This window comes from Dioscorea cayenensis, chromosome 15 (genome assembly GCF_009730915.1).
Source record: "Dioscorea cayenensis subsp. rotundata cultivar TDr96_F1 chromosome 15, TDr96_F1_v2_PseudoChromosome.rev07_lg8_w22 25.fasta, whole genome shotgun sequence".
Lineage (NCBI taxonomy): Eukaryota > Viridiplantae > Streptophyta > Magnoliopsida > Dioscoreales > Dioscoreaceae > Dioscorea > Dioscorea cayenensis.
This window is the reverse complement of record NC_052485.1, coordinates 7,821,013-7,848,413: the sequence shown is the minus strand read 5'-3', so window position 1 is coordinate 7,848,413 and position 27,401 is coordinate 7,821,013. Positions and strand designations below refer to the sequence as shown.

Below are 27,401 nucleotides of genomic sequence, written 5' to 3'. Positions count from 1 at the left end.
AATTATGAATAAATATGTTTTAAAAATTCCTCTTCTTTTACATTAAAAAAAATATCGGTTTTTTTCCTCAATGAGCAGAATTTGATGGGAAAATAAACTAAAGTTGAATATGGATTAAATGAATAAAACCTGGGGAAAAAGAAACAATAAAGAAGCCTGAAAACATTCAGCACAACCAGGCTTCCATGAGATCAATTCACAACGCAATCACCTCATAAACAAACAGATTTTGTTTCCAACTTTCTATTCCTCACTTCCTGAATGTGATAAATAAAATTATTTTTGGTCATAATGTCAGATAATTATCACAAGGAAAACATAGATACTATCTAGAAACGTCACCACTAAAAGAATGCAATAAATATAATAAAACATAAGTCTAGTTTTCCCAATATCCTTTTGCTAGCTCATGATGTAATGACCAAAACCTTTCTGCATCCTCTAATTCACCCGGCAATCACTTGAATGAAATGAACAGTTACACTTTGACCGCAAAGGTGATGCCTGCTAAATTACCATACATCTACAAATCCAATTTAAAAGGGTAGCAGCAATAGCCGAAGACAATGTCAACTGCACGCTTTGATACACTGAGGGAGGGAATTGGTAGGGCATTGGTGCCAACTGCTTCTAATCCTCAGCCATTTCAAAACAAATCATTCATCTGATCTTGGTGTAGGAACATACAATTCAACAGGTGATCCACGCATGACTAATCTTCATCTTGTTGCGTATTTTATTGATCAACAGCTTGTGCATCTGCATTATCTGAAGAAGATGAGAGTTTCCCTGAATCCTGGCTTGATTCTTCGATTTCATGATGGTCATTCTGATGACTGATCACTGATTGTTTAGGAGTTGGTTTAGCGATTACAAAAACAGAGCGAGTTTGACTTTGACTTTGGGAGTCAGTTTCCTGACTTTGGCCTTGCTCTTCCGTGTATGACAGACCAAATTTCTGCCAATGAGTCAGCCCAGGACAAAATCCCTGCCAAAAATAGTATGAAAAAAAAGGATCAAAATGATGTAGATGTAACAGTACAAGCTTGATTCATAGGAAACCATCATGAAGTACAATGATCCAAATGAAATAAAATATATTCCATCTGAAATACCAAAAAAGGGTCATATGCATGTCGATTGCTGATTGGTGGTGCTGTTCGCGATCCATTTGCATAGTCACAAAACAAAGCAACAATTTCTATATTTAGGCAAAAATGAAACACATCCAGAGATGCATGCCTACTATGCTTAGCCATCCAAGATTGGTACTGATGCCATTTACAAGTACAAAACAACTCATAGAGGATATCATTTGATCTGCATTTTCTATCACTTATCTGGCAGCAGCAATGATATAACATCAGGATGGTATTGGTTCCGGTGCTTCAAAACTCAATACGAAAAATATCTATAATACAATCATTTACATAGGAATATCTCTTATCAAAAGGATTGCTGCTATAAGTGTCTATTTCCAAAATGAAAAAGAAAACCATTAAATTTCCTGAAAGTTAATATGATATAAATGTTAACACATATACCTTTATAAAACCTGAGGTTGAAAAGGAGTCATGCATTTTGGGATGAGGAATAGAACGATCCCAACTTATATGTTCAGTATCATTTGTCTCCCGTTGATCTAGAGAAATGTCAGCAGTTCCATATCCTTGTTGTTGGCCCGCTCTGCAATATGATCCCAAGTAGGAGCAATGCTCACTTGCTAGGGATATTTGAGGGGAAGCAGGCAATATATGACCTTCAGTGCTGAATATATACCTGCACACATTGCATATTCCGTGGGTTATGTTCTCATGATTTTACAAACTTAAAAATTTGAATTTTCCATTTGCTTACTTGTATGGGCCATTCTCCACAATGTTGTCTGGACCAACAGCTAAATCAAAAAGAAGCCAAAGATATTTGACCTGAATCAGAGGCCAGTTAGTGCACAAGAATTAAAAACATGTTAGACAAGTAATTTATTTCTATGTAATCTTGCATGCTATAGAAAATGTCCTAGGAACCATCCAGGACTGCAAATCAGATCAGGGATCAGGGTGGTTATGACCACTGATCACATCTCAGACAAATTTTAAGTCCAGGACAATCTACTGAGGTAGGCAGCATCAATCATTTTATCTTAGACATGTGCCACAGTGTCAAATTCTTACAGTTTCAGCAAGAAAGAAACTCTCCATGTGGTCATCTTGTTTGTGAGTTTCCACATCCTCTATATGACAATACCCACAAGGGCAATGAGCACCATACTGAATGCTTGTGATCATATCACGGCCAGCATCAAGATACCTGCAAAGGATAAGTTTTAAACCTTGCGCTTGTCAATGTTCATGAAAGGATGTTGAAACAAAACTCTTGAGAATTTTTTAAATCGAAATTGAACAGAATGCACATGCTTGTCAATGTTCATGAGGAAAAAGCTCCTAATTGTTGCATAATAATCAGAGGTCAAATGGGATCTGTCAGGAATGGTGCAAATCCAAAACTGATAAAATATTTGCAAAGCACATTAAGCAACAACACAATTTAAAATTTTTACGGCATGACTGTCCAATAAATAATTAAATATAAACAAACGGGTTACTGTTACTTGTGTTTCAAGTTGATGAAATTGTTCATTTTGATTCATTAAGTCATAATATGTTAATTTTGGTCCTCCAACTAAACATAAATTATCCAATTTTGCCTTTTCGGCAGCATCCATGAGCTGTGCAGTAGGTCCCTAGTTATGTGAAGTGGCAACTTAAATGGCATTGCCACATGGCATGCCAGGTGCCATTAAACATAATTATATCTAAACAAATTTAAGAGCTAGTCCTGGCACTTGAAAAAGAATTATTTTAAGGCCACATTGTTAGATGCAAAACAAACCAAACAAGGCAAAGAAGAGAACCAGAAATTCGTTGATAGATCTAGAAACTCAAAAGTCGTGTTCATATTACCAAATAATAGATACCCAACTCTCATAGAAAGAAAAAAAGGTATGAGTTATACAAGCATTACCTAGAAGATATTATTAACCTTTTAAATTAAACTAGGATAAACATAGAGATAACCATGACTTACTAAAAATCCTGTTGTAACACAGATTGCATACAGCACTAACACTTAAAAAATAATTTGACACACGACATGACATGTAGTAGGGTTGACAGCATGGCATGCCACATAAGTCACTATGTCTGCACTTATCTAGATTCTTGCCACATGGCTCACAGTAACCGGTGGAAGAAATTGAACAATGCATGCTCCTTTCGAGGGCAAAAAAGAACTTGTTTTTACTTGAGAGTCCAAAATCAACAATCATGTCCATTTGAAGGACAACTGCTGGCTTTGGTCCTAAATAAATCTATTTATTTCAAGGGGAGATTATAGGGTTTAAACATAAAATATCAAAAGAAATTGTGCAACAAAATGTTGCAAAACAAAAGCTAGTCAAGTCCATACAATATAAGGAATATTTGAGGTATCAATGCTTAAACTTCATGGGGAAAAACTATCATGAGTCAAAGACCGGCTTTCCAGAAACCAATAAAATTTTTTACCTGAACATGAATTGATGATTCTCCAACTAGTGTTGTAAATTGATCAAAATGGAATATTAACTGATAATGCCCACATTATTGCTTCCCCCATGTGTAGTTTAAAGTATAACCCAATATGCAAGATATCAAAGAAACAAAAATTTATATTAGTTGAAAGATGAGAAGCAGACCTCGGATTTCTTGTAGCTTTGAATAACCAATAGGTGCTTTCAATCAGTTCTGGGCGTAATGGATAGCTCTTTTGGCCATTCTGGAACAAAATTAATGTTCAAAGGAGAAATGAATACATTATCTAACAAACGATTAGAAACTTATCCTAGGCACTACATGCCTCATTTCTGTATGATTTCTATGTTAATCATGTAATGCACAATCTTCCTCAAACTATACTTTTTCAAAAGGCACTAATTTGTTACAGCTTTGAAGGCAAGAAAATTTTAATTATTCATGAAAATAGAGACTTGAAATTCACAACCAATTAAATACCTGAACAACAAATGAGGCCAGATTAAATCCCTCTGGGGTAAAGCCATATTTCTTCCATACACTAAAGAAGGCAGCATGTGTTCTCATTGCTGGATCAATGTCACCGGCTAACACCTTCAAAGCATTGTTGTTATAAGTTGTTTATCACAGAAATTAAGTACATAGTTTAATGTGAGATAAATGAAACTAAAACCTGAAGTCCTGGCCAGAATGCTTGCAAGCTATTGAATAATGGCCAAACAGTTACTGCCGAGTTCATATTCACTTCCACATACCTGCAATAACATCTAAGTATTAAGTCAACCAGAAATGAAGAAGTAAATGTTTAAGAGTCACTAGCACACCATCTTCATTGCACATCAGATTGCACATCAGAAGACCATGAATAAACTCATAAAAACATTACCAAGGATCATGGTAAAGATAACGCATGGCAGCCTTGTAAGCTTCCTGGAACATAAATAAGTACTCCTCATCTCCAAATAATAAATAAGCCTGTTAAAGGACGTTGTTAAACATACCACTCAAGCCATATGCAACAAATTAAGCAACAGTAGCAAGTGAAATAGAAGTAAAAATAGGAAGTAAAACTCAATCTACATGGAATAATACCCATGAAAAAAATGAAACAAATGCCAAAAGAAAAAAAAAACAATCAAGGAAAACTTTAGAATAAAAAAACAGATGAAGGATATGATAAGCTGGTGGATGGTAAGTGAGAAAACATGAAATTAACTAAAAATAAAATGGCATATGCAAGGAATAAGCAAATGGTCGAACTTTATAAATGGATTAGTAAATAATGTAGAAGTAAATATATGAAGCGTATGACAATGTGAAAGCAAAAAAGAGTTAGTGGGGGTATGCAAATCAAAAGAATAATTTGGAATGAAAATAAGATCTCCATGAGTAAGGTGTTTCATGTAACACTTCACCTCAACAAGACAAACAGAAAACTTTAACAATATAAAGAAATGAGATTGGTTTCTGATTAGCATCATACAAATCCATTGGACACAGTCATGGCTTCAGGAGGATATGCACAACATCAGCAGTAAGGCAAGGGTCCCTACTGATGCTAATCACTTGATAATCACAGATAAAATGAACTTCATAGTCTCAAGAAGAGAAGAGAATGGAGAAATGTGAAGAGTTCACCAACTTGATCATTCACTAGTAATGAAAATGACAGAGTAAAAGAAAACATCTTACCTTAAGAAGGTACTCATAGAAGGAGTCAATGCTTGTACCTATGCCAGCATCCTGCACATAAACATAGTTAGCGGAATGTCTAAGAAACAATGCCACTCTGAAACCACTTGCACGGAATAATAATAATAATAATAATAATAATAATAATAATAATAATTAAATATGTATATAACAGTGTTAGCTCACATGAATTTAGTTTTTAACTAACACAGAAGAAATTATTTTCCAAGAAGTGAAATTAAATTCAGTCAAAATCATCTAATCCACCAGAGTAGTTGCATAGGCAGAATTCAATGAGATAGCATCCCACTTTTAGATGTAGAAGTTCTCTAACAGACAAGCTGCTCAACTAAGCACAAACCATCATGTTTGAGGATAAGAAGCATCATTGCACACAAGAAGGTAACTTTGGTGATTCTTAACAGTTTTTTGTAAGGAATGGAAGAAGTTGGAATAAGGTTTTTAAAGTTTGAAATTGGTTAGGAGCAAGCGTAAAGTTGATACAGATTTACCTAATCAATACCAATTAAAATAAATACTTTCTAAATTAAGATATTTTTATAATTAACTATTAATATGTATTAATAGTTAATACCTGTAAATATTAATCAATTATTAAATTTATTTATTTATTTAAAATTACTAAGAAGGTTATTCCTATTTATAGTTATTCACAAAGCATTTATTTACATTAGTATTAATAAAGTCAATGTTCAATCAACTTATATAAACTGATGAAGCAAGGTTTAAGATTTTCTTCAAGATTGGCGGAAGTCAAGGCTGCGTAAGACATTGGTTAAGATAATCTAAGCGAAATTAAAATTTTGAACCATCCATGTCTGAAAATACAACAAATAACTGACACTCTTCTTCCTTCCGAAGTGGTATAAAACACCACATTTTGCAGATGCCCACCAGTGTAATGACTTAAAATTTCATATTACCCAAGCAAGAGTTTTTCATAGATTGAATTAAAAAAATTAACCTTTTGAGTCCATTCACCAGTAAAAACATTGATATGTGCTCCAACTAGGTTGATTCTTGATCTTCTAGCCCATATACCACGCACTGCATTCTTTGTAACTTGCTCAAAAACTGCGGAGACATTATGGTTAATGAGTTATCCATGACACACCAAGTTCCATCAAAATAAAAAATGCATCTGTAAACAACTTGCAAAGAAAAAGAAATCAAGTAAATTTGAATTCAGGATATAAAATTGAGCCATTGTATTCCCTGTGTGACAGATTGATAAGTGCCTAAATGTATGTGTTTATATGTAAGTTCGATACGTGTTAGCATGCTTTTTTTATTGAATCGATGCCTGTTTAATGTTTAAATTGGTTTTATTTGTGTTATAGGCCTAAAGAAGCCAAGAGAAGCTCAAGAACGCAATAAGGAAGATATCGGCATCAAAAAACTGCGTTTTTTGGTCTGGTACTGTAGCGGGGGCACTGTATCGAAAGAATCATTTGTAGCTGCAGGAGTTTGGCTGTAAACCTCACGGGCTCCATGCACCCGCATGAATGCCCGTGAGGCTTACTGGAGATTTCGGCACCAGTATTGTAGACGGTTACTGTAGTAAAGTACTGTAGCTGATTACCGAACAAAAATGCTGTAGCACCAGAATTAGGCTGTGAGCCTCACGGGCATCCATGCGCCTGCATGGAGCTCGCAAGGCTCAGACGGACCCCTTTTTATGTAAACAACTAAGGCAATTGAGGGGGAGTTCTTTCTTGGAGAGTTTGAAGCCCTAGGAAGAGGTGACTTCACCCGGGCAAAAGAAGGCCAAACCTTACGATTTTTACAGAGGAAATCGAAGGGAGAAGCATTATTCGGCAAGATCTTCACCGATCTCATCTTTGTGAGCTTGAAGACGACGAGGGAAGCTACTCCCATAGCGGCGTCCATAGAAGCTTTCCACGCCATCCTTCCCATCATCTTGCTTCCATTGTTTGAGAAACTTTTATTATGCGTATTGTAGTTGTTTCCATAAACTTATCTCTTGCATTTGCTTGTATGGACGGCTATACCCCAAGGTCAACGGATGCCAGTGAACCTTGGTGGGAACTTGTCTAGTTGGATGCTTTGAGTTGTTTTAATGCATTTGGTTTGTTTCATGGTTTAAGATTTGTGATCTTTGATGTGTTGATTTGCATGAGAACTCTGTATTTCAACTTCTAGGTTGTACTTGGTTGCATGACTTACGCACTTGTGTTAGACACACTTAGCTTGATAGGGATTCATGTGTGAACTTGTCTAGTTTTTTTTTTCCAAAGTCCAGCTAACGTAGACTGCACAAAATCTTTCTGAAGGATGCACATGCTGATTAGGCACAAGAAACACCCAACTTACTCGATTATATGTCTACATATACGCATTAATGCTTTATTAGCAGAGGAATACTGGTATACTCTTATTTTTTTAATATATAGAAAACTATATGAAACTATAGAAATACCCTATCTCATGGCTCCTGGCCTCCTACATGCTACATTTCACTTAGAGCTAAAGAAAAAGAAACAAAAGAACCAAAAGCTCTTAAATGATCATTGAAGGTGGAATCTAACCTAACACCGGAATCAAAGAATTGGGTTAGCTAGAATGAACAAGGTGGAAGTTTTGTGACAAAAGTGTACAAAAAACACTAAAGAAGAAATAGGACTTCCTTTCAACCACCATAAAGAAAAACAACTCACATCTATCATTCCTTCAAGCTAGGAAGTTCTTAACAATTAATCATAGTTATCATAGGTTAAATAAGCATGCAGAAGTATGAAATACCCCATCCCCACACCTAAAATTTTACATTGCCCTCAATGTATATAAATGAACATTAAATGGTGAGGAACAACAATAGGAAAGAATAACGCAAGAAAAGGGAAGGGTATAAATAAAATTGCCCCATTTCGTCGATGAGATTTTGCAAAATACGCACAAGCGTGGGGTAGTGCGGCTTGTAGAGGGTGGACGGAGTGGACCTCAAATCCTAATGTTCCTACAAAGAAAAACAAGCATATCATATCTCACATTTGGACGAATGGGGAGGAAACAAACAACTAACAAAATGAGAATAACGGGAGTTTAGTAGGGAATAACCCCTTGCTAACTACAGAGTACAAACAATAACACAAAAACATAAAGTAAAAGTCATGAAATCCCCGCTCTTAGTCTGGGTGATATCCATTTGTAGGTGCATCAAGCGCCATGAATGTGGTGGCGGCAAAAGACGAGAACGCCCGCACAAAAGAAATAACCTTGCATATGTCCCTCGACAGCTGCCTAAGTACCTCAATTGTCTCCTGATGTCCGCGCCGAAGGGACTGGATCTCGCTCTGATTTTTCTAAAGGCGAAGCTTAATTGGCGGTGGGGTATCATCTGACTCAAGATTCTGAATGTGATGGAGCGTCAATGACGCGCTCGCCCATGACCGAATACTAAATGAGGACAAATGTGTCATCACGTTTCTCCACTAGCCCCATAGAAAATAAATTCGACATCCCAAGGGGTGTAATATGGCCGACGATATGCATGCCCCGTGTGTGTGATCAAGCCCATGCCTCGAATCATACGCATGATGTATGGTCTAGCAAGATAGATCTAAGGCGTGCACAAGTCCCTTGGTGCACTAGTAAGTCGGCAAAGAGGTGCTCAAGGTGGATCGGGTAACGCTTGATAATGTTGTACATCATGAGTAGATCGGAGTGCGTGGCAACCCTTGTACTATCACTCTGACCCCCAATACCTCGACTCAGGAGCCCATGAATATAACGGTGTGCGGGGTCATGAAGCTGGGATGCCTTCCTAGACTCATGCGTCCACTGACCCAAAATGATGTTTTAAAACTTGGTTATGTGTCATATTGTCAGGAAGATGTGTTCATGAACCCTTCATCACAGAAACCTAAGTAACACCTAAGCTGTGTATCACTCATAGTGCACATCGCCCCAAATGCTTGGAAAGTCACCCTAGACAGCTTGATTGTTTCAAGGTGCTCATGACTTCTAATGTAAGCTCACGGTAGGCTGGTTTCTCGATCGAGAACTCTTTGTTCCACCCATTGTGGGTAACCAACTAAGAAATAGTCTCGATCAAGGCTAACATTTCAAGGTCATTCCATTCAATTGTCCGGATGACGCCAAAAGGTTTGGTTCTCAAAAGATCATAATGAGCCTTTTGTTATGGTTGTGTGAAGCGTGGTTCGTCGGTAGGCGCCTCAGTCTTTTCGATGCAACTCTTTTGTTCAGCATACATACAAGTCACAAGACAAGATTAAACCAAATTTGCACAAAACAACACTTGGGAGACTTCAATGATGTCCTACAACTATAAGGAAGTCGAATGGCACGAAAAAATTTTGCAAGTCTCCCTTGTACATAGGGCTTTTGAAAATTTACAAAAGATGGCAAAAAGCTAAAAAAAATCACCACAAACCACAATCCCTTATTCAATCACAAGATGTAAACTCAAAAAGCACGAAAATCCACAAACAAAACTCAAGTTTGAGCTCAACCTTGAATTAGGGCTTGAAAAGCTTAGGCGAAAAGATTCGGCGAAAAAGTCGATGAAACTCCCAATAAATACCAAGATTGAAGTTGCAAAGGGTGGAAGAAAAGATTAGAGGAGAAAAAATGAGGAAAAAAGGCGAAGAAATGAAGAAAAAAGGAGAAAAAATGAGAGAGCTAGGGAAGAAGAAAGTGAATAGTGGCAAGGGAAAGAAGGCCGCAAGGATCTGGGCGCTGCTGGGCAGGGCTGCCAGCCCTCTCTTTTCTCCTTTTTTTTCTTCGTTTCTTCACCTTTTTTTCCACATTTTTTCTCCTTTAATCTTCTCTGCCACCCCTTGCAACATCAATCTTGGTATTTATTTGGAGTTTCACCGACTTTTTCGCCGGATCTTTTAGCCTAAGCTTTTCAAGCTCTAATACAAGGTTGAGCTTAAACTTGAGTTTTGTTTGTGGATTTTCTTGCTTTGAGTTTAAATCTTGTGATTGAATGAGGGATTGTGGTTTGTGGCGATTTTTTTTAGCTTTTTGCCATCTTTAGTAAATTTTCAAAAACCCATGTACAAGGGAGACTCTTGCAAAAAATTTTCGTGCCATTTGACTTCCTTATAGTCGTATGACACCATTGAAGTCTCCCAAGTGTTGTTTTGTGCAAATTTGGTTTAATCTTGTGTCTTGTGACTTGTAGGTATGCCGAACAAAAAAATTGCATCGAAAAGACTAAAGCGCCTACCGGCGAACCACGCTTCACACAACCACAGCACAAGGCTCATTATGATCTTTTGAGAACCAAACCTTTTGGCGTCATCCGGACAATTGAATGGAACGACCTTGAAACGTTAGGCGTGGCCGAACTATTTTTGAGTTGATTACCCACAACGGGTGGGACAAAGTGTTCTCGATCGAGAAACCGGCCTACCGTGAGCTTACATTAGAAGTCTTGAGCACCATTGAAACAATCAAGCCGTCCAGGGTGACTTTCCAAGCATTTGGGGTGATGCGCACTATGAGTGATACATAACTTGGGTGTTACTTAGGGTTCTATGATGAAAAGTTCGTGAACACACCTTCCCGCCAAATTTTCGTGGATTTCTTGACCAATATGACACATATCAAGTCTTGGAACATCATTTCGGGTCGGCGGACGCACGAGTCTAGGAAAGCATTCTAGCTTCATGACCCTACACACCGTTCTATTCATGGACTCCTGAGTCGAGGTATTAGGGGTCAGAGTGATAGTACAAGGGTTGCCACTCACTCCGATCTACTCATAATGTATATAGCATTATCAAGCATTACCCGATCCACCTTGGGCACCTCTTTGCCAACTTACTAGTGTACCAAGGGACTTTTACACACCTCAGATCTATCTTGCTAGACCATACATCACGCGTATGATTCGAGGCATGGGGTTGATCGCACACACACTGAGCATGCATATCGTCGGCAATACTACACCCTTTGGGATGTCCACTGTATTTTCTATAGAAGTAGTGGAGAAACGTGACTACACATTTATCCTCATTTAGTATTCGGTCATGGGCAACCGTGTCCCTGACCCTCCATCACATTCAGAGTCTGAGTAAGATGATATCCCACCACCAATTAAGCTTCGCCTTCAGAAAATTCAGAGCGAGATCCAGTCCCTTCGGCGCCGACATCAGGAGACACTTGAGGTACTTAGGCAGCTGTCGAGGGACATGCGCGAGGTTATTTCTTTTGTGCGGGCGTTCTCATTTTCTGCCCTCACCACATCCATGACGCCTGCAACACCTATAGATGGACATCACCCAAACTGAGAGTAGCGCTTTCATGACTTTTACTTTATTGTTTTGTGTTTTGTTGTGCGTTTATGTGTGTTGTTTTGTGCTTTGTAGTTAGCAAGGGGTTATTCCCTGCTAAACTCCTGTTATTCTTATTTTGATAATTGTTTGTTTCCTCCCCATTCGTCCAAATATGAGATGTGATATGCTCGTTTTTCTTTGTAGGAACATCAGGATTTGAGTTCCACTCCTTCCACCCTCTACAAGCCCACTACCCCATGCTCGTGCGTATTTTGCAAAACCTCATCGATGAAATGGGACAGTTTTCTTTATACCCTTCCCTTTGCTTGCGTTATTCTTTCCTATTATTATTCCTCACCATTTACTACTCATTTATATAGATTGAGGGCAATGTACAACTCTAGGTGTGGGGATTGGGTATTTCATACTTCCGCATGCTTATTTTAACCTATAATAGCTATGATTTATTGTTAAGAACTTCCTAGCTTGAAGGAATGATAGATGTGAGTTGTTTTTCTTTATGGTGCTTAAAAGGAAGTTCTATTTCTTCTTTAGTGCTTTTTGTAGACTTTTGTCACAAAACTTCCACCTTGTTCATTCTGGCAAACCCATTGCTTTGATTCCGGTGTTAGGTTGTTAAATTCCATCTTTAATGATCATTTAAGAGTTTTTGGGTCTTTTGTTTCTTTTCTTTAGCTCTAAGTGAAGTGTAGCATGTAAGAGGCCAAGAGACATGAGATAGGGTATGTATATAGTTATCATGAGATAGCATGTAAGGCTCGGGCGGACCCCTTTTTATGTAAACAGCTAGGGCAAATGAGGGGGATTCTTTTTGGAGACTTTGAAGCCCTAGGAGGAGGCAACTTCACCCGGGCAAAAGAAGGCCAAATCTAGTGATTTTAAGGGAGGAAATCGAAGGGAGATGCGTTATTAGGCAAGATCTTCACCGATCTCATCTTTGGGGAGTTGAAGATGACGAGGGAAGCCGCTCCCATAGTGGCGTCCGTGGAAGCTTTCCACGGCATCCTTCTCATCATCTTGCTTCCATTGTTTGAGGGAGTTTCATTATGCATATTGTAGTTGTTTCCATGAACTTATCTCTTGTATTTGCTTGTATGACCGGCATGACCCCAAGATCACCGGATGCCAATGAACCTTGGGGTGAACTTGTCTAGTTGGATGCTTTGCGTTGTTTTAATGTATTTGGTTTGTTTCGTGGTTTAAGCTTTGTGATCTTTGATGTGTTAGATTGCATGAGAACTCTGTAGTTCAACTTCTAGGTTGCACTTGGTTGCGTAACCTAAGCCCTTATGCTAGACACACTTAGCTTGATAGGGATTCATGTATGAATACACTGTGACCATCGGGTATTTTGTACCCCTCCAACCATTAAGATCAGACCTAGGTATTGAGTATCAGTCCTAATTAGAGATTTCCATGGTCGTAATGCAATCGTAGGAGGATTTGGTTGGAAGAGATTCCAAGCCAATACTTGTATGGGATTAGGGGTTAATTGTCGTGACCGTCGCGGTAACCTACTTTATAATTTCTCTTGGACTGAACTATCATTTGCTTTGCAACTCTAGCATCCTTCTAACTTTATTAGCGCAAAGGAATCCGCATCAGTGACCATCTACTCTCCTTGGATTTTCACCTTCTCATTGTGGCAAGTAGACACCTTCTCATTTTTGTCTTAGCATCCTTAGTAGGTTTAGTGTTTGTGAGCGCGATTTGATAGGTTAAACAACGAGTAAAAAAGAAGTAAAGGTAGCTCCTTGGGCCCGAGGAATACGACCCTTGTGTCACTCACAGAGTACTACTTGACGACCCCGTGCATTTGCGGGAAGTCAATCACAGATATGCAGTTATCTCCACTCATATCTCATTTGAGAAGACCAAATGTTTATTTATAATGGAACTAACTGTATTTGCATGCATTTACATATCATCCCATTAGGAGACTATGATGCCAAAATCAGAAGTGTAATGAAATGGAAGTAATCCCAATACATCTAATTTAAATGGCATTCAGTTAGGCCTGTTTGGTTGGAGATAGCCCTGGATATCCCACAACCTCTAACCAAACACCCCAAGTTGGGATAGAATTATACTAATTAATTTTTTAAAGTAATATTAATAGAAATCTATAATTAATTAGAAAAGAATAATCTTGCCTTAACATTAAATATTTATTTTCATTAATACTAATTAAATCAAAGTCTGGTCAAATCAGAAAAAGCTTTTCTTAAAAAAAAATTCAAACAACCAAGCCCATCCTAACCCAACCAAAGGCATCACCCTCAGGGATACTATGGTAAATGTACACAAATTATGAATCCAGCAAACTTAACATTGAGTGATGGGATATACAAAGCGATAGTTCACAAAGTTCGCTATGATCTAATCAAACAAGCTAATGAAGGATCACTCCGTCCTCATTTTATGAACTCCAAGCAAAGTTGCTTATATTTTGCCCATTTTGCTATCTTCTTACTAATAAAAGCTGTTCTCAGATAAGATGTTAACAAATGAAGACATTTGCTTATAAATTTGACTAAAACAAGACCAAAATGTTATGTGCAATGAGCATGCCAGAAAATATAAAAAGGAGGTAAATTTTATTGTGCATACATATCAACTGCATGTCCAGTTATTTGTTAGTTAGATATGTACCTCCATGTGAGATTCATATAAAATGACTAACTAGAGGAGATTACTTACATAGCAAATATGAGAATAAAACTACAGTTCAGTAGCCGAAGTTTTTTGATAAGTAAAATTCACATGTGCATAATAACACAATTCAACAACTTATTCAATGAAAACTCCCCTCTTTCCTTAAAAAAAAACAACTTATTCAATAATAGCTTGCCACTTATCACCAAGCATTTTATATAGAAATTATAATCCTCTTGTTTGAATTCAGAAAAGATTAGAATGATGATCCTGTTTTCTTTAATAGAGTCACCAACATGCAACATGCATTATGAAATGTGTAGATGTATACGGTACATAACAGATACTAACATATGTCACAAAAGAGGTGCATATATTTGAGAAACCAAAGAAATACATAATGATGAAAACTGTATATGCATGGAGGATATGTCAAGCGTAAGTTACATACTGGGGTTATTAGTCAAACGACTCAGCACTCCAAATTCTAATGTCAAAGTACCACCACCAGCTGTTGATGTTATCTGCAGAATATATTTTCCACATATTAGAACTTGAACTGAAAGTGACTGGTCAAACCAATGAAACCAAAACCATTCACTCTATAAGATAATTTACCAGGGTACGTAATAAAAATAAAGACTGTCAGAATTTTTTCTAAGAATTTGTTAGAAAGGAATTTTAGAAACCTGCCTTGCTTTCATTTTCATCCACTCCACGCAACAGATTGACAGATCCGTATGGGATTCCTGCAAAATATCTTTTTTTAATAAACCAAAATTAATTAAGATCACTTAGGAAGACAAAAAAAACTACACAATAAGTGCAATCATGACAAATCATGGACCTCACTTGTTAATACCATAAACTAAAGGGTAAAACATATTATGACTTTGAAATTCTTTGCAGAAGTGACAACAGCAAAATGTTATACATATCACAGTTAAGGCTTATCTAGACAAGCTTCAGCTCAAGAAATTGGGCAATAGAAACAGGAAGCTTACAAAAGTGAGGTCAATCAGAAAAATAACTTGTGAGTGTAAATGAGATTCATAATATTCATATACTGATAATTACTGATGTGCACAGCCTAAAAATGACCACAAAAACTGTAGCATCCAGGTTTTTTGAAATAAATATGAACATCAATATTGTAGTTGTATAATTTTGCTTCTGAATGACTAAGAATGACCCAAAACTTCCACCCGTATTGTCTTCAGACTTCAAGGTCATGGGCATCCTTCAGGCCCTAAATCAAAGAAAAATAATTGTTGGGTTTCAATTTTCAAGCTCCTTTAAACACTCAACTCCCTAGAATCAGAGTCCCAATTGTTCTTTCCAATCTGAAGCTTTCACAATTTTTTTCACTTATGATAGACAAATCAAAATCAATTGAGAACATACAAACAATGGAAACTAGAAATAGGAAAAACAAATTGGAAGCTCATCATAAAAACGGTACAAAAACATCAATACTCCAAGTTATACAAGTTGATTCTTATTATACAAGTTGATTCTTATTTCCATTCTTTGCCATAGTAAAGGTGTCCATCGCAGGTAGACCATGAGTAACACTACGCAACTTTAATTAGAGTTCTAGCTCAAACATTCTTATTGCATAATCATCCAAGTAAACCTCTGATTATCGGAACTAAAAACTGTAATGAAATGCATAACTGAACACATTTTAGTATTTAAAAATTTTCAAAAATGTAATGCTACTGTTCTGCAGATTATATTCGTAAGTTTCTTCCTTAAAGTTTCAAAAAAATAGTAGACAAATAGTATTACCAGTTGGAGTATCAAATGCTGGCAGTAACCTTTTGGCCAAATCCTCTGACAAATGAAGCAATTCATTATCATAAGATGGGATTCTCATACCCTGAAAGCAAAATCCATAGAAATTAAAAAAAAAAAAATACAAATGAAGGCCTCAAAATGACAAAATAAACACAATAACAACGACAAAGAAATGTGAATTTTCTATTACAAATTGTAATTAACCTTGTCTTCTTATGTTTCCTTTTATGTGAAGTGTCTTTATGGTGAAAAATGATAAAAAGGTAATGCGAAGGCATAATTAGTTCAACACGAAGAGATGTCACAGGCCCAGGCCACTTCTGTAAATAAGCCCCAAGGAAGGTGAGAAGATACATATAATATGAAGATTAAGGGTATCAAAAAGAAGCAATCAGAGTCCAAATCAAGGTGAAATATTTGATGAACTGTAACATTGAAGTATAAGTGTTACCATGCAAAGTCTTGTACGATCATTGAAAAGGAGCCAATCAATAACAAGTTCATGATGGCACGAATGACAATCGTTGGTGAAAGTACTCATATGTATATATTTAAGTAAATAAATATAATCCCGAGGGGCACATGAGATCACATATGATGTTGAATGACAAGAAAATGCTGAATAGTATCTATTATCTCAAAGGATTATAACCTGCTCAAAAACTGAAATGTGAGAGCAAAATGTTTATCAACTGGGACGACAGCAGGCAGAGGCTTACTGGAATAAAATCTATTTGACAACCATGGTCGATGAAACCACAATGCATGGCGAAGCAACAATATATATTTGGCATGCAAAAAGAGGAACATGACCATAAATCAATTTATTTAATGTTCTGTTCAAATTTCTTACAGGCATAGAGGGTCTATGAGAACTGCAATATCATTTGTAAGGTAGGTTGCCTAGACACTAATGGCAATCAAATGAAATAAAGCCCATCAGTAATTGTGCCGATAACCACGTCTGGATGTCTACCAATGTATGCATGAACTTATTAAGAGAAAAATTGTTAGTAATGGCATTGCCTCAGGGACAGTTAATAGCACTGATAAGAAAGGAAACATTGAAATAGGATGGTTGTTTAGAAAATGGCAATGAATTTGGATGGTCAATAGTACAAAAGCTTAATATTATCATTGCCCAGCGCATAATTGATATCAATATGGAGGCATGGGCGTAATGAGTCATCCTTTAATGAAGACCAAACTTTGGAGGTGCAAATTTTTAAGAAGCAAAAACTAAAAGCAGCACTTAAAGCAATATCAACCTTATTTGCAACAAAACACCAAAGCACAGAACATCATTTCAATTCAGTGAGTGGAAAGAGCGTAAGTATTGAAGGGCTGAATCAAGTTAAAATCCATCTGATGGTAGCAGTTACCGTGGCATAATCACTGGCGATGAGATGAGCAGATAGCAAACCCCCGAGAATGCGAATTGTGGTCTCAAATACAGAGACAGTTTTGTCCTGCACATGTCAAAGTCAAAGATTACTGTTAGAGAAACATTGTACACCCATTAATGAATACACAAATGTCTACAAGGTACAAAGTATCGCAAAAAACTCTATCATGAGTAAAAACATAAATGGAAAAAAAAAATTAAATAAATAAGGATTCTTTCCATACACATAAAGCCTTGTCAAATTAAACATCAGACTTGAAAGATAATGACCAATTATGGAGCTCGTACAGAAATTATACTCACAATATCAAACCGGACATTCTTTCCGACCCATTCAACAGCTGCAGCAAACCGTTCATGATCCCCTAGCAAGGCCAACATATCCAATGAATCGATCTGTTCAATTAAATGATGATCAAATAACCAAACAAAAACAAAAAAAACAAAAACAAAATCATGTCGAGTTAACAAATATAAAAGACTGACACATTTGATCCTAAATGCTAGCAGAAATTCAACAACTGTTGGCACATTAGTTGAGCACGTAGTGAAATGCAAGAGTTAAAGATTATCCTGTCAAACTCTAAGTAGAAATCCTGATTTCATGCTCGCAGAACTAGTAAGGCTCAATCAATAACAAAATGTTGTTAAATCTTGGCAACAAACTTGGCATAAAGCACATATTCAAGGTCAGAAACATAAATTAAAACCATTAGAGGGAAATGCTCATTGTTATCAATACAATTAGCCTTACGAGGGTTAATGCATAACCACCAAGTGTGTCCTCTCCTTTGCAAGTTAAAGGCCTCAATTCATCAAGTGGAAAAGCATGCTCCATGTACCCATCAAAGGCATGATAAAACATCTCCCGTACCTAGTAGAAAATAAGAAAATACCAATAATAAAAGAAAATAATATGCAAATATGCAAGGAAGAAATTCTCACCTTTAAGGAAAATAAGAAAGATTAATGATATGAATAGAAGCCCAGATAAAGAAAATTATATTCAAAGTTCAACAACGATGGAAACAATCCTTCATCAATAAAATAAGAGCAACCAAACAAATAAGGAATTATCATCTTCAAAATAAAATTAACATATTTTGCTATCATTATCCAGAATTCAGAATATTATAAAAATTGACCACAAAAAATGGAGCATGAACCAAGAAATCCACACAATGTCCTCAAAGCAGGACCTATCAATAGGAATCAAAATTTAGAAACTCCTTCAAGGCATTCAGATGAATATTTCTGTTGAAGGGAATCAAGGATTATGTACTTGCTAGACACCCTATACCAGTTTCACTCAGCATTAAATTTGTGCAGATTAATTTAGACTCCAGAACCCAGTTGAAGTTTAAAAACAAAAGAAAACATGTACTCATCTTCCAGAAACCAAAAGAAGTCCTTACTTCCTTTTGAATTTTGTTGAAAGACTCAGAAAATTTTTCTTCCATAAATCATTTTACAACTTGTATCAGCTAAAGTAGCTTCTTTCATCCCCTAAATCTTAAAGAATATCACCAGATCCAATCAAATACTTGGTTTTTAATCTTACAGTCATAAAAGTGTAAATAAGCATCAAACTAGAAAGATTCTTATGAACCCACCAAAAGTAATTGTGCTATTTTAATCAAAACCTTCGATTTTTCTACAATTAGTTTGTTTTCTTTTTCACAAAAGGAGGTCAGCATCAGCATTAAGCTATATGATTTTATACACAAGCCAACATAAGGTCATGAGGACAAGACTGCACCATAAATGTTCAGGGTGCCTACCAAATTAGAAGGTGAGTTACTATTCCTTTCACTCAAGAACCTTAGCTCATGGTGAAAAGTTCTGATTGCTGGAAATTTTCAATAGTTAGGAGGACAAAGGCCAGTTAGGGTTTGCACAAACAAAGAAAGAAAGACAAAATTACCAACAGAGAGACGAATGCCATTAAGGAAAGCCTCAAAAGTCAACACAAAAAACTTACTCATAATTGTGGTAAGCCTTGGAAAAGAATCAATACTACTGCAGGGGGAAATTCCCCCTTGCTCATCAGTCAAGACCACAATTTCAGTTAGACTAGTACCAAGGGACCTCTTCTCAGTGAATCACATCCTACTGCATTTGAATTCTTGCCAATCAACTGGAAGGACTAAAGTACACTCCTATGGATCAGACATCCCGGTTCTGCCTTTGAATCAAGGAGGGAAACAGTTCTCGTTCGTATCCACAGCTAGAGTCCAAATTGTTTCTCATTGCTCAACCAACAAAAGCGAAAGTATTAACAGGTTGACTCAACAAAAAGAACTCCAGGCACATCATGCATTGGTGTATTCTACAGTAATCCTCATTTACTCAAAAGATCCAAAACAAAAACAAAGCACTTGTTCCTAACAACATGAAAATCACCATATCAACAAGTCATAGCCAAATCAAGAAACAAAAATTACACTTCTCCACATTGCAAACAAGGAAGCATATAGAGTGATAATAGAAGCAAGAACCCGGCATCTAACATCCAAAAGTATCATCTTCTAAAAATATCACTGAAATTAGCACAAATTCACATCTTTCTCTCAGATTACTAAACATTGTAAGGCTGACAGAGATCATTCATCTGCAGCACCATCATATCATCATGTATTACGCGGAGAAAGGAAACAAACAAGAAAACAATCGATTGATACCTCATCCCGGAGCAGCCTGGCCTCGGAGTGGGAAACGCTGTCGGCAAGAACAAGGATGGGGAGAACAGCAGCCGAGAAGACGATCAGGAGCGCCACCAGCGCCAACCCCCCGCGCCGCATCTCGATTGATCTCCGCCGGGGACGATGCCGGCGGCGACCACAACGAGAAAACGATCTCTGAGAAACTTCGATGCCGTGCTGGAGTTTAAAGTCACTCCAGATTATCAAGAAATTTTGGAATTATTTTATTTAAATAAAAATATTTATAGTTTTGAATTTTATTGAGCAATCAATGTACTAAACTTTGGTGAATGTTGATATTTATCCCAAAATTTTGAAAAATCCCCATTTTTTCTCTAAAACTTTAACTTAATGAAAATGGTTATTTAGATCATGAATGAATTGGTGATTGGTAATTAATTAACGGGAAATAACCCAATAGTATCCATCATGCCTTGTAATTAAGAGATCTCCGTACCTCACTGCATAGAGTCCTTTGTGGAAAATTTGTGTGAGAAGCACTTTCTCTCTTCTCAAAGGGTGCATAACAAATGATATATTCCCATAATGTCTTCACACTTTTTTGTCTTTGATTAATAACAGTGTTTATTGCTTTTATCAAAATAATAATAATAATAATAATAACTAATGGATTACTCTTCCAAATCCAAGTTCAAACTAGCTCATTTTCTCTTATTTCACATGGAAAAAAAATATTTTATTTTTTGTTTAATAAAATATATATTATTTTATTTTTAAATAAGAATAATTTTTAATTAATTAAAAGGAAAATAATAATAATAATAATAATAAATAAATAAATAAATAAAACTGGGCAAGATAAAGATTTTTTTTTCCCATTAAGTTTAGGACCAAAATGAGTATTTTTATTAAGCTTAGAGACAATATTTTTAAAGTTTAGTGTCAAAAATTTAGTAACATGATTTTAATAGTCAAGTTTTAGTTGAAAGAATGATTAAAATTGACCAAAGAATCCAATGCATTGTACACTTTTTGTCTTCGAATTGATTTATCTGAAAATTAATAATTATTTTGAATTATAAGCTCGATTATTGAACTAGTTAAAAATTAACTTATTCTTTTCTATTTGTCCTTGTTTTTCAATTTATCTACTAAATAAAAATAATCCAAATTCACAAATTTCGAAGATGTGAATAAACAATATGTTATTTTTGAGAAATTATTCACATATTTGCATTTAAAGGCATTTCTATCCTGAAGCTTCTGAATATTTTTTAAAACAATAATTTTTTTTTTTTTTACAAAAATGACAAGCGTTATATATACAAGGGCGTGCACATAAACTAGAAATTAATCATCCAACCCACACACCTTCAATCAAGGACTAGAGGATTGACTGCGATCCCACACCTATAATCGACTACCTGTTACCAATATTGCTTTCGAACAAATCTTGAACTCGAGAATCTTTTGTTCACATTCATTTTTCGCAAATTCTATTTATTTTTTTTTTAATTTGGCATATACAATTGATGCAAATAAAAATTCATAATAAAATAATGAAAACGAAAACCTTTGCAAAAAGTTTTATTTAGTTTGGTCAACCATCATCTTCTTTTGAGCTTCTAAAGAAATGAAAATCAAGGCAACATCACCCAAAAGAAGAAAAGGAGAAAAAGGATAATGTATACTCTTAACCAAGTAAAACTACAACTATTCTCTCCAACTTTATCTAGGAATAAATATAGTGTTACATTTAATTCAAACAAGCCTGCCTCTTTCTGCAATTTAAATCCATAGGATTTCTCCCCCTACACAATATGGAACCGAAAAACAAACAATCAGCTGCCAGGCCAATATCTTAACTTCAACTAGAATAATTTGATACAGAAAAGGGAAAGCAAGGAAAAAGATTTTAGAAGTTGATGTCCCATCGACAATCATGCATGGTAATGATGAGAATCTGGAAGTACTTGTGCAAAGAGTAATACGCAAACTTTGTTTGGCAGATGAAAGATCTACTCAGAACAATCCCTCTCCTGCCAAATAACAATTGGGAACAATAATCAAAATCTTACTATGACAGTTTGAAAAGAAGACTACCAAATCACAGAGACAGGAAGAAGGAAAACAATTGCTCTTACTGAGCTCATCCAAGGAAATATTGGTTGCGGTATCTCCAGACTTGATCAATCGGATTTTCCCTATTAGTTAGAAAAGGGCCATCAAATAGAACCAAAGTTAGCAATGCATATATATCAAATTTTAAGTGAATGTACAAAAACTGCAGGTTATGTTCAATCTAAAGAAAACCTAGGGAAGAAATGAAACTGTCCATAATATTTGACAGAAAGAGGCTAACAAACAATTCTTGCCAATAGCAACATACACAAGAAGGCAATTGCCTTAATGATCATATTGAAAGAACTAAAATGTTCCCCGATTTAAATATATAGCAAACTTACTCAATTGCTTTAAAAGTTTAATACAACATCTCACTCAAAAGTTCATGAAAAAACAAGTAGTTATTCCAGACTTGATCTATCGGATTTTCCCTATTAGTTAGAAAAGAGCCATCAAATAAAACCAAAGTTAGCAATGCACATGTATCAAATTTTAAGTGAATGTACAAAAACTGCAGGTTATGTTCAATCTTAAGAAAACCTACGGAAGAAATGAAACTGCCCATAATATTTGACACAGAGGCTAACAAACAATTCTTGCCAATAGCAACATACACAAGAAGGCAACTGCCTTAATGATCATATTGAAAGAACTAAAATGTTTCCCCACTTTAGATATATAGCAAATTTACTCAATTGATTTAAAAGTTTAATGCAACATCTCACTCAAAAGTTCATGAAAAAACCAGTAGATATTCCAAAGAAATTAGAAAAGAATTTTCACAAGTGAATTCCATTATCTCAACATCATCTCTAACTGCCTCTTTGTTTTCATGGCAACCACTAAAACAGCCCATTTTATGCACAAAAGTAGATGTCAATGGCAAAAGTTTTATACATGCCCATTTGACTCAAATTCCTGGCATTACTCCCATTAATGCAGTATTTAACTTTTGTACTTTGACTTAACAGCAAACCATCTTCCATACATTGTTAATTTGTTAATGATCTTAGTCTTTGGAAACAAGCACATCTATTGCATTTTTATCAACCACACAAAGTTTGTTGTTGCAAACCTTTTCTCCAACAAAGAAAGGACAAATAGCAAACAAGCAAAATTCCTCTCTAGAAAGGTATAAAAAAACACAGAAACAAAAGGAAATAGTGAGAAAATAACACAGCATGCTGTTCCATAAAAAACTCAAGCTCTCAACCTTGCTGAATTAATTAACTCACAGAGATACAATAATTTATATTACTCAATTTGCTTCAATGAAGTTCATTTGTTCTCAAATCATGATTTTGCAAACATCAAAGCTTTTATCCTCCTATTATTTCCAAATTTGCACACAATTTAAAAATGCTATAGATATCTGTATCCTCATCTCAATCTATAAAGTATTAGGTACTTTCGAAGACAGCATAAGAAATTTCAGCTGGAAAAAGCATGTTCACCCAAGTCCACATGATGCCAATATGAACTTGATAGTACATACCATAACAGAAAAAAATTGACAATTTGAACATACCATCACGTCGAACGCAAATTTCAGGTACATTTTTTATTTGACCAGTGATGCTGTCATTGTAGACTCTGGTTTCAATGTCGCCCTCCACAAAAACAGCAGAGCTAATTACATGCAACAAATTATATAAGTAATTATGACCAAAATGGTAAGGGAAAAAAAGAAAAAATAACCTTCTCCAGGAGGTATGATTTTTACAGAGAAGAACATATATTTTATTGTGTCAGCAGAAAGGATAGAACACATAACATACTTCTTAACTAATTGTTGTACTGCATATGCCCCAAGGTGTTCATTATGCACAGCAATTCGATGCCATTGTGCTGGTCTTGGCAAGTTTTCAGCTCCAACAATTCTCTGGTCAAACATACCTCCAGTCCCAACAGTAAATATGGTCACAGTTTTCCCATTCCTCAGAATCTTTTGAATAGGAGCCTGCCCGATTTTCCCACAAATAATAGCCTACATGAACTACATGATCCAGTTAGGCACATACATTGATTCATGTGAGAAGAGTGACAAAAGGACTCCACACAAGAAAGATACCCTATGTACTCCTCTGAAACCCCAACCCTTTTTAGGGTCAACGCTTTGGGGCTCTAGCTCTCTTTTGTCATCAAGGAAATCATCATCCTCTATTTCATTCTTTTCATCAAGCCCATCAAATGACATGGTTGAGTGCCATGATTTGGAACATTTCTGGAGTGCTATACGTATCAAGGCATCAAACAATTCTTATGCTTCAACATAAATCGTTTAATGTTCAAAGAATAGTAACTTGGAAAAATAATCAGCTAATTTAAATTTCCACGCTCAAATATGACAAGAACAATAAATACGATGACTAATGATATATATAAAGAATAATGGAGGTGGAGTACGAAAAAAATAAACTTGCCAAATGAAGGGGAAAATTCTCTTGAATACAGCCTCAGACATTTGGGGAAGATTCGGGCTAATGAACTCATGATCAAAGCCAAGCTGCAGAGACTTGAAAAATATTAAGCAGATCCAAGAATATCCATGCATTGCAAATACTGAAATACTTCAAGCTTAAGCCAACTAAAAAAAAACATACTCAATGGAAACCAAAAAAAAACAGAACTTTTTTACATAATAATAAAAAATGCAGGCAAAAATCTAATAAAAGAGCAACAGAAATTTTTCCAATTAACTCAAAAAGAGAAAAGATGCTCTGCATGGAAATTAGAGTAGAATTTGGTGGGATATCATGACCATCTGTTGAACTTCAACAGTAAAAAGGCCAATTTCTCCAAACTCACATTTTTCACCATAATTTAACAAAAAAAAAATAGAAAATCAAAATATAATGAGACCTTTTAAGTAAAGAGAAAATAAAAAAGGTCCAATTTTTTTGTCAATATTTTCCACCCGACCTCTCAAAGCAAAGACAAACTATTCAACACATCTACAATTGAGTTGATGATCTGAAACGGAAGGCATACGATTCAATCCACACAAAGATTGAAGCTCCGCGAGAAAAAACACAAATCGGAAACTAAAACAAACTAGATAAAGAAAAACACTACACTCGAGAACAAGAAGAGGATGAAGAGTACCTGGAACAAAGCTAGGGTTCCTCGCGGCTTTCAGTAGCTAGGGCACACGATTGGATAGGATTGGGAGGCCCGTTCGAGCTCGCGTCGCACTGCGATGTCCGGAGAGGCGGCGGCGATCAGAAACAGAAAGGGTTTGGTTTTGGGAGGGAACATTTGCATCAAAGGATTTATATAAAAAGATGGGATTTTTCTTTATTTGAAGTTTGGGCTAGGTTTTGGGAGGGACTGTTTGGTCCTAGTGATGAGATTGCCTTTTTAAAAAAAAAATATTAAATTTTACGTAAATTTAAATTTAAAATAAAAAAAAATTAAGTGAAAAATAATTAGATTATAATATTAAAGATTCATTTTTGGCACATTTTCCTATTCTTAAAATAAAATAGATTTTTTACATGAAAAAGAATTAATTATAATAAAAAAATTAAATTTTTTTAATATATTTAAAAAATAACGCCGTTCAAAATTAATTTTTTTATACAATGAATGTTTTATCCAACATATACTAATATACCATGGTAATTAAAAAAGAGAAGCTTAGAGTTTTGGTTTGAATAAAGGATGAGAGAAAACATTAGGTTAAACGGATGGGGCATATTTGAAAAAGTCTAGGCATTATCTAGCCCATTATTGTAGTAAAACTATTATGTTTCTGTAGTTTTTGCATGCCAGAACTATAGCTATTGCTTAGCACTGCAGCATATATTACTGTAGCAACCCGAGAGTAGCTTTATTTCCTTCTTTCTTTTTCTTCTCCTTTTCTTTTCTCTTTCGGCTGATCCCTTTCTTTTTCCTTAGAAAACCTCCGGCAACCATTCCGACGAACCAAACCCCAAAAAAAAATCCTCCTCTCTTATTCTTGAATTCGGTAAGAGCTTCGATCCAACTTTTTTACTTCGTATTTTTCCGTATTTGCATTATTTGAAAACCTAGAATAAATCCTAGATTTTTTACTTGTTTGTGGATGTTTTATGGGCTTAAATTGAAGCCCTTGATGTTGTGATTCTTTGTGGTGGATGATTGTAAGGAAGTCTCATTCTTTGATGATGTAAATCGGGAGAAAACCATTTGATTAGGGTTATACTATAGCATTACTGTAGCATCGGCGAACCATACTTAATTCTCTTGTCTCCTTGGTTTAGAAGGAAGCCTAGTTCCATATAAACTCTTCGAAACTCCTTGAATCCAAGTTTGAGCCACCTTAGACCCTTATAGGGTTGCATTGCACTTATGCACCAAGTTCTTTTTTGGTGCATCTCTTTGTTTATTCTTTGGTTCTTTTACTTATTCTTCTTTGTTGTCTAGCTTTCGTGTGTGTTTCGGGTTAGGTGGTGAGAGCGTCGCTCAAGGGAAGGAGCCGGCGAAGGAATAGCAAATTTGGGAAAAAATCCGGTCTTCTAAGTTGTGTGTGGGTTAAGTTAAACGCATAGTTATAATCAAATATCTAAATGTTTTATTTGCATGATGAAATTATTATCCTGAATTTATCATATTTTAAAATGATGTTTGTGGTTAAAATGGAGTTAAATTGGTCGTTATAGACTACAGTTGTGATGAGAATGACTATGGGCTTATTGTCTTATTCTCTTTGGAAAGTTTATTATGTTTTGATTGGTGATGATTGAATTTGAACGTGATGGGATTTATATTTTCTTGAGTGATGGAAAATAGTCAAGTATTGCCACAATTGCATTGAGTTTAATTGACATACATGAAATTGATTATCTATGTTGTGATTTGGGTATATTGTTACGTCATTAAGTCAATATATGGCTATGAATTGTGAAATTAATAAGGGAAGAATGATGGATTTAAATGATGCATATTTTTCATGTAATCTTTATGTGATCAATGTTCAAACTTGCTTAGGGTCATGTGTGAACTAAAGATGATTTAATTACTCTAGGATCCCTAAAGTTTTGGGGTGTGATATTATGATAGAGGTATATCGAATTTGAATATAGTTTGATTTTATAAGTATATCGATAGGATGTATGTTAACAACTATAATTATTGTTGAACTAAAATTCATTAGTTTGATATGCTTATTTTGATACAAGTGAAAAATTCCTTAGAAGAA

The 27,401-nt window shown here is 35.6% G+C and overlaps 2 protein-coding genes across 4 annotated transcripts; both read right to left on the bottom strand.

Annotated features, from left to right (window-relative positions):
* Positions 1-215: 215 nt before the first annotated feature.
* LOC120277397 (alpha-mannosidase I MNS4) lies at positions 216-20,341 on the bottom strand. 2 transcript variants are annotated; one of them, XM_039284228.1, is made up of 17 exons: positions 20,114-20,341; positions 18,187-18,306; positions 17,736-17,828; positions 17,410-17,496; positions 16,019-16,109; positions 14,921-14,976; positions 14,679-14,751; positions 6,250-6,359; positions 5,265-5,315; positions 4,459-4,547; positions 4,246-4,327; positions 4,053-4,166; positions 3,737-3,816; positions 2,175-2,310; positions 1,858-1,928; positions 1,545-1,779; positions 216-988 (listed from the first exon to the last, which is right to left on the bottom strand). In XM_039284228.1, the coding sequence occupies exons 1-17, from the start codon at positions 20,231-20,233 to the stop codon at positions 737-739; spliced, it is 1,860 nt and encodes a 619-aa protein (XP_039140162.1). In that variant the 5' UTR covers positions 20,234-20,341; the 3' UTR covers positions 216-736. The 2 variants fall into 2 exon arrangements, with proteins under 2 accessions (XP_039140162.1, XP_039140163.1); XM_039284229.1 differs by lacking the exon at positions 20,114-20,341 and adding an exon at positions 19,414-19,689.
* A 1,424-nt stretch (positions 20,342-21,765) lies between these two features.
* Positions 21,766-25,537, bottom strand: LOC120278107 (single-stranded DNA-binding protein, mitochondrial). 2 transcript variants are annotated; one of them, XM_039285023.1, is made up of 8 exons: positions 25,325-25,537; positions 24,643-24,725; positions 24,291-24,451; positions 23,998-24,206; positions 23,748-23,848; positions 22,240-22,299; positions 22,069-22,134; positions 21,766-21,906 (listed from the first exon to the last, which is right to left on the bottom strand). In XM_039285023.1, exons 2-7 carry the CDS (start codon positions 24,710-24,712, stop codon positions 22,118-22,120), a joined length of 618 nt encoding a protein of 205 aa, XP_039140957.1. In that variant the 5' UTR covers positions 24,713-24,725; positions 25,325-25,537; the 3' UTR covers positions 21,766-21,906; positions 22,069-22,117. The 2 variants fall into 2 exon arrangements, with proteins under 2 accessions (XP_039140957.1, XP_039140956.1); XM_039285022.1 differs by having other exon boundaries at positions 21,766-22,134.
* Positions 25,538-27,401: the final 1,864 nt, after the last annotated feature.

Coding starts and splice junctions, on each gene's coding strand:
- LOC120277397 (XM_039284228.1), bottom strand. CDS start 20,233: ATGCGGCGCGGGGGGTTGGCGCTGGTGGCGCTCCTGATCGTCTTCTCG. Junction 16,110..17,409: donor TCGCCAGTGATTATGCCACG/GTAACTGCTACC, acceptor TTTTGCTTTCAG/GGTATGAGAATCCCATCTTA. Junction 4,328..4,458: donor TATCTTTACCATGATCCTTG/GTAATGTTTTTA, acceptor ATGTTATTGCAG/GTATGTGGAAGTGAATATGA.
- LOC120278107 (XM_039285022.1), bottom strand. CDS start 24,712: ATGAGTTCATTAGCCCGAATCTTCCCCAAATGTCTGAGGCTGTATTCA. Junction 24,452..24,642: donor AGAATTTTCCCCTTCATTTG/GCAAGTTTATTT, acceptor TGATACGTATAG/CACTCCAGAAATGTTCCAAA. Junction 23,849..23,997: donor GTACAACAATTAGTTAAGAA/GTATGTTATGTG, acceptor GCATGTAATTAG/CTCTGCTGTTTTTGTGGAGG.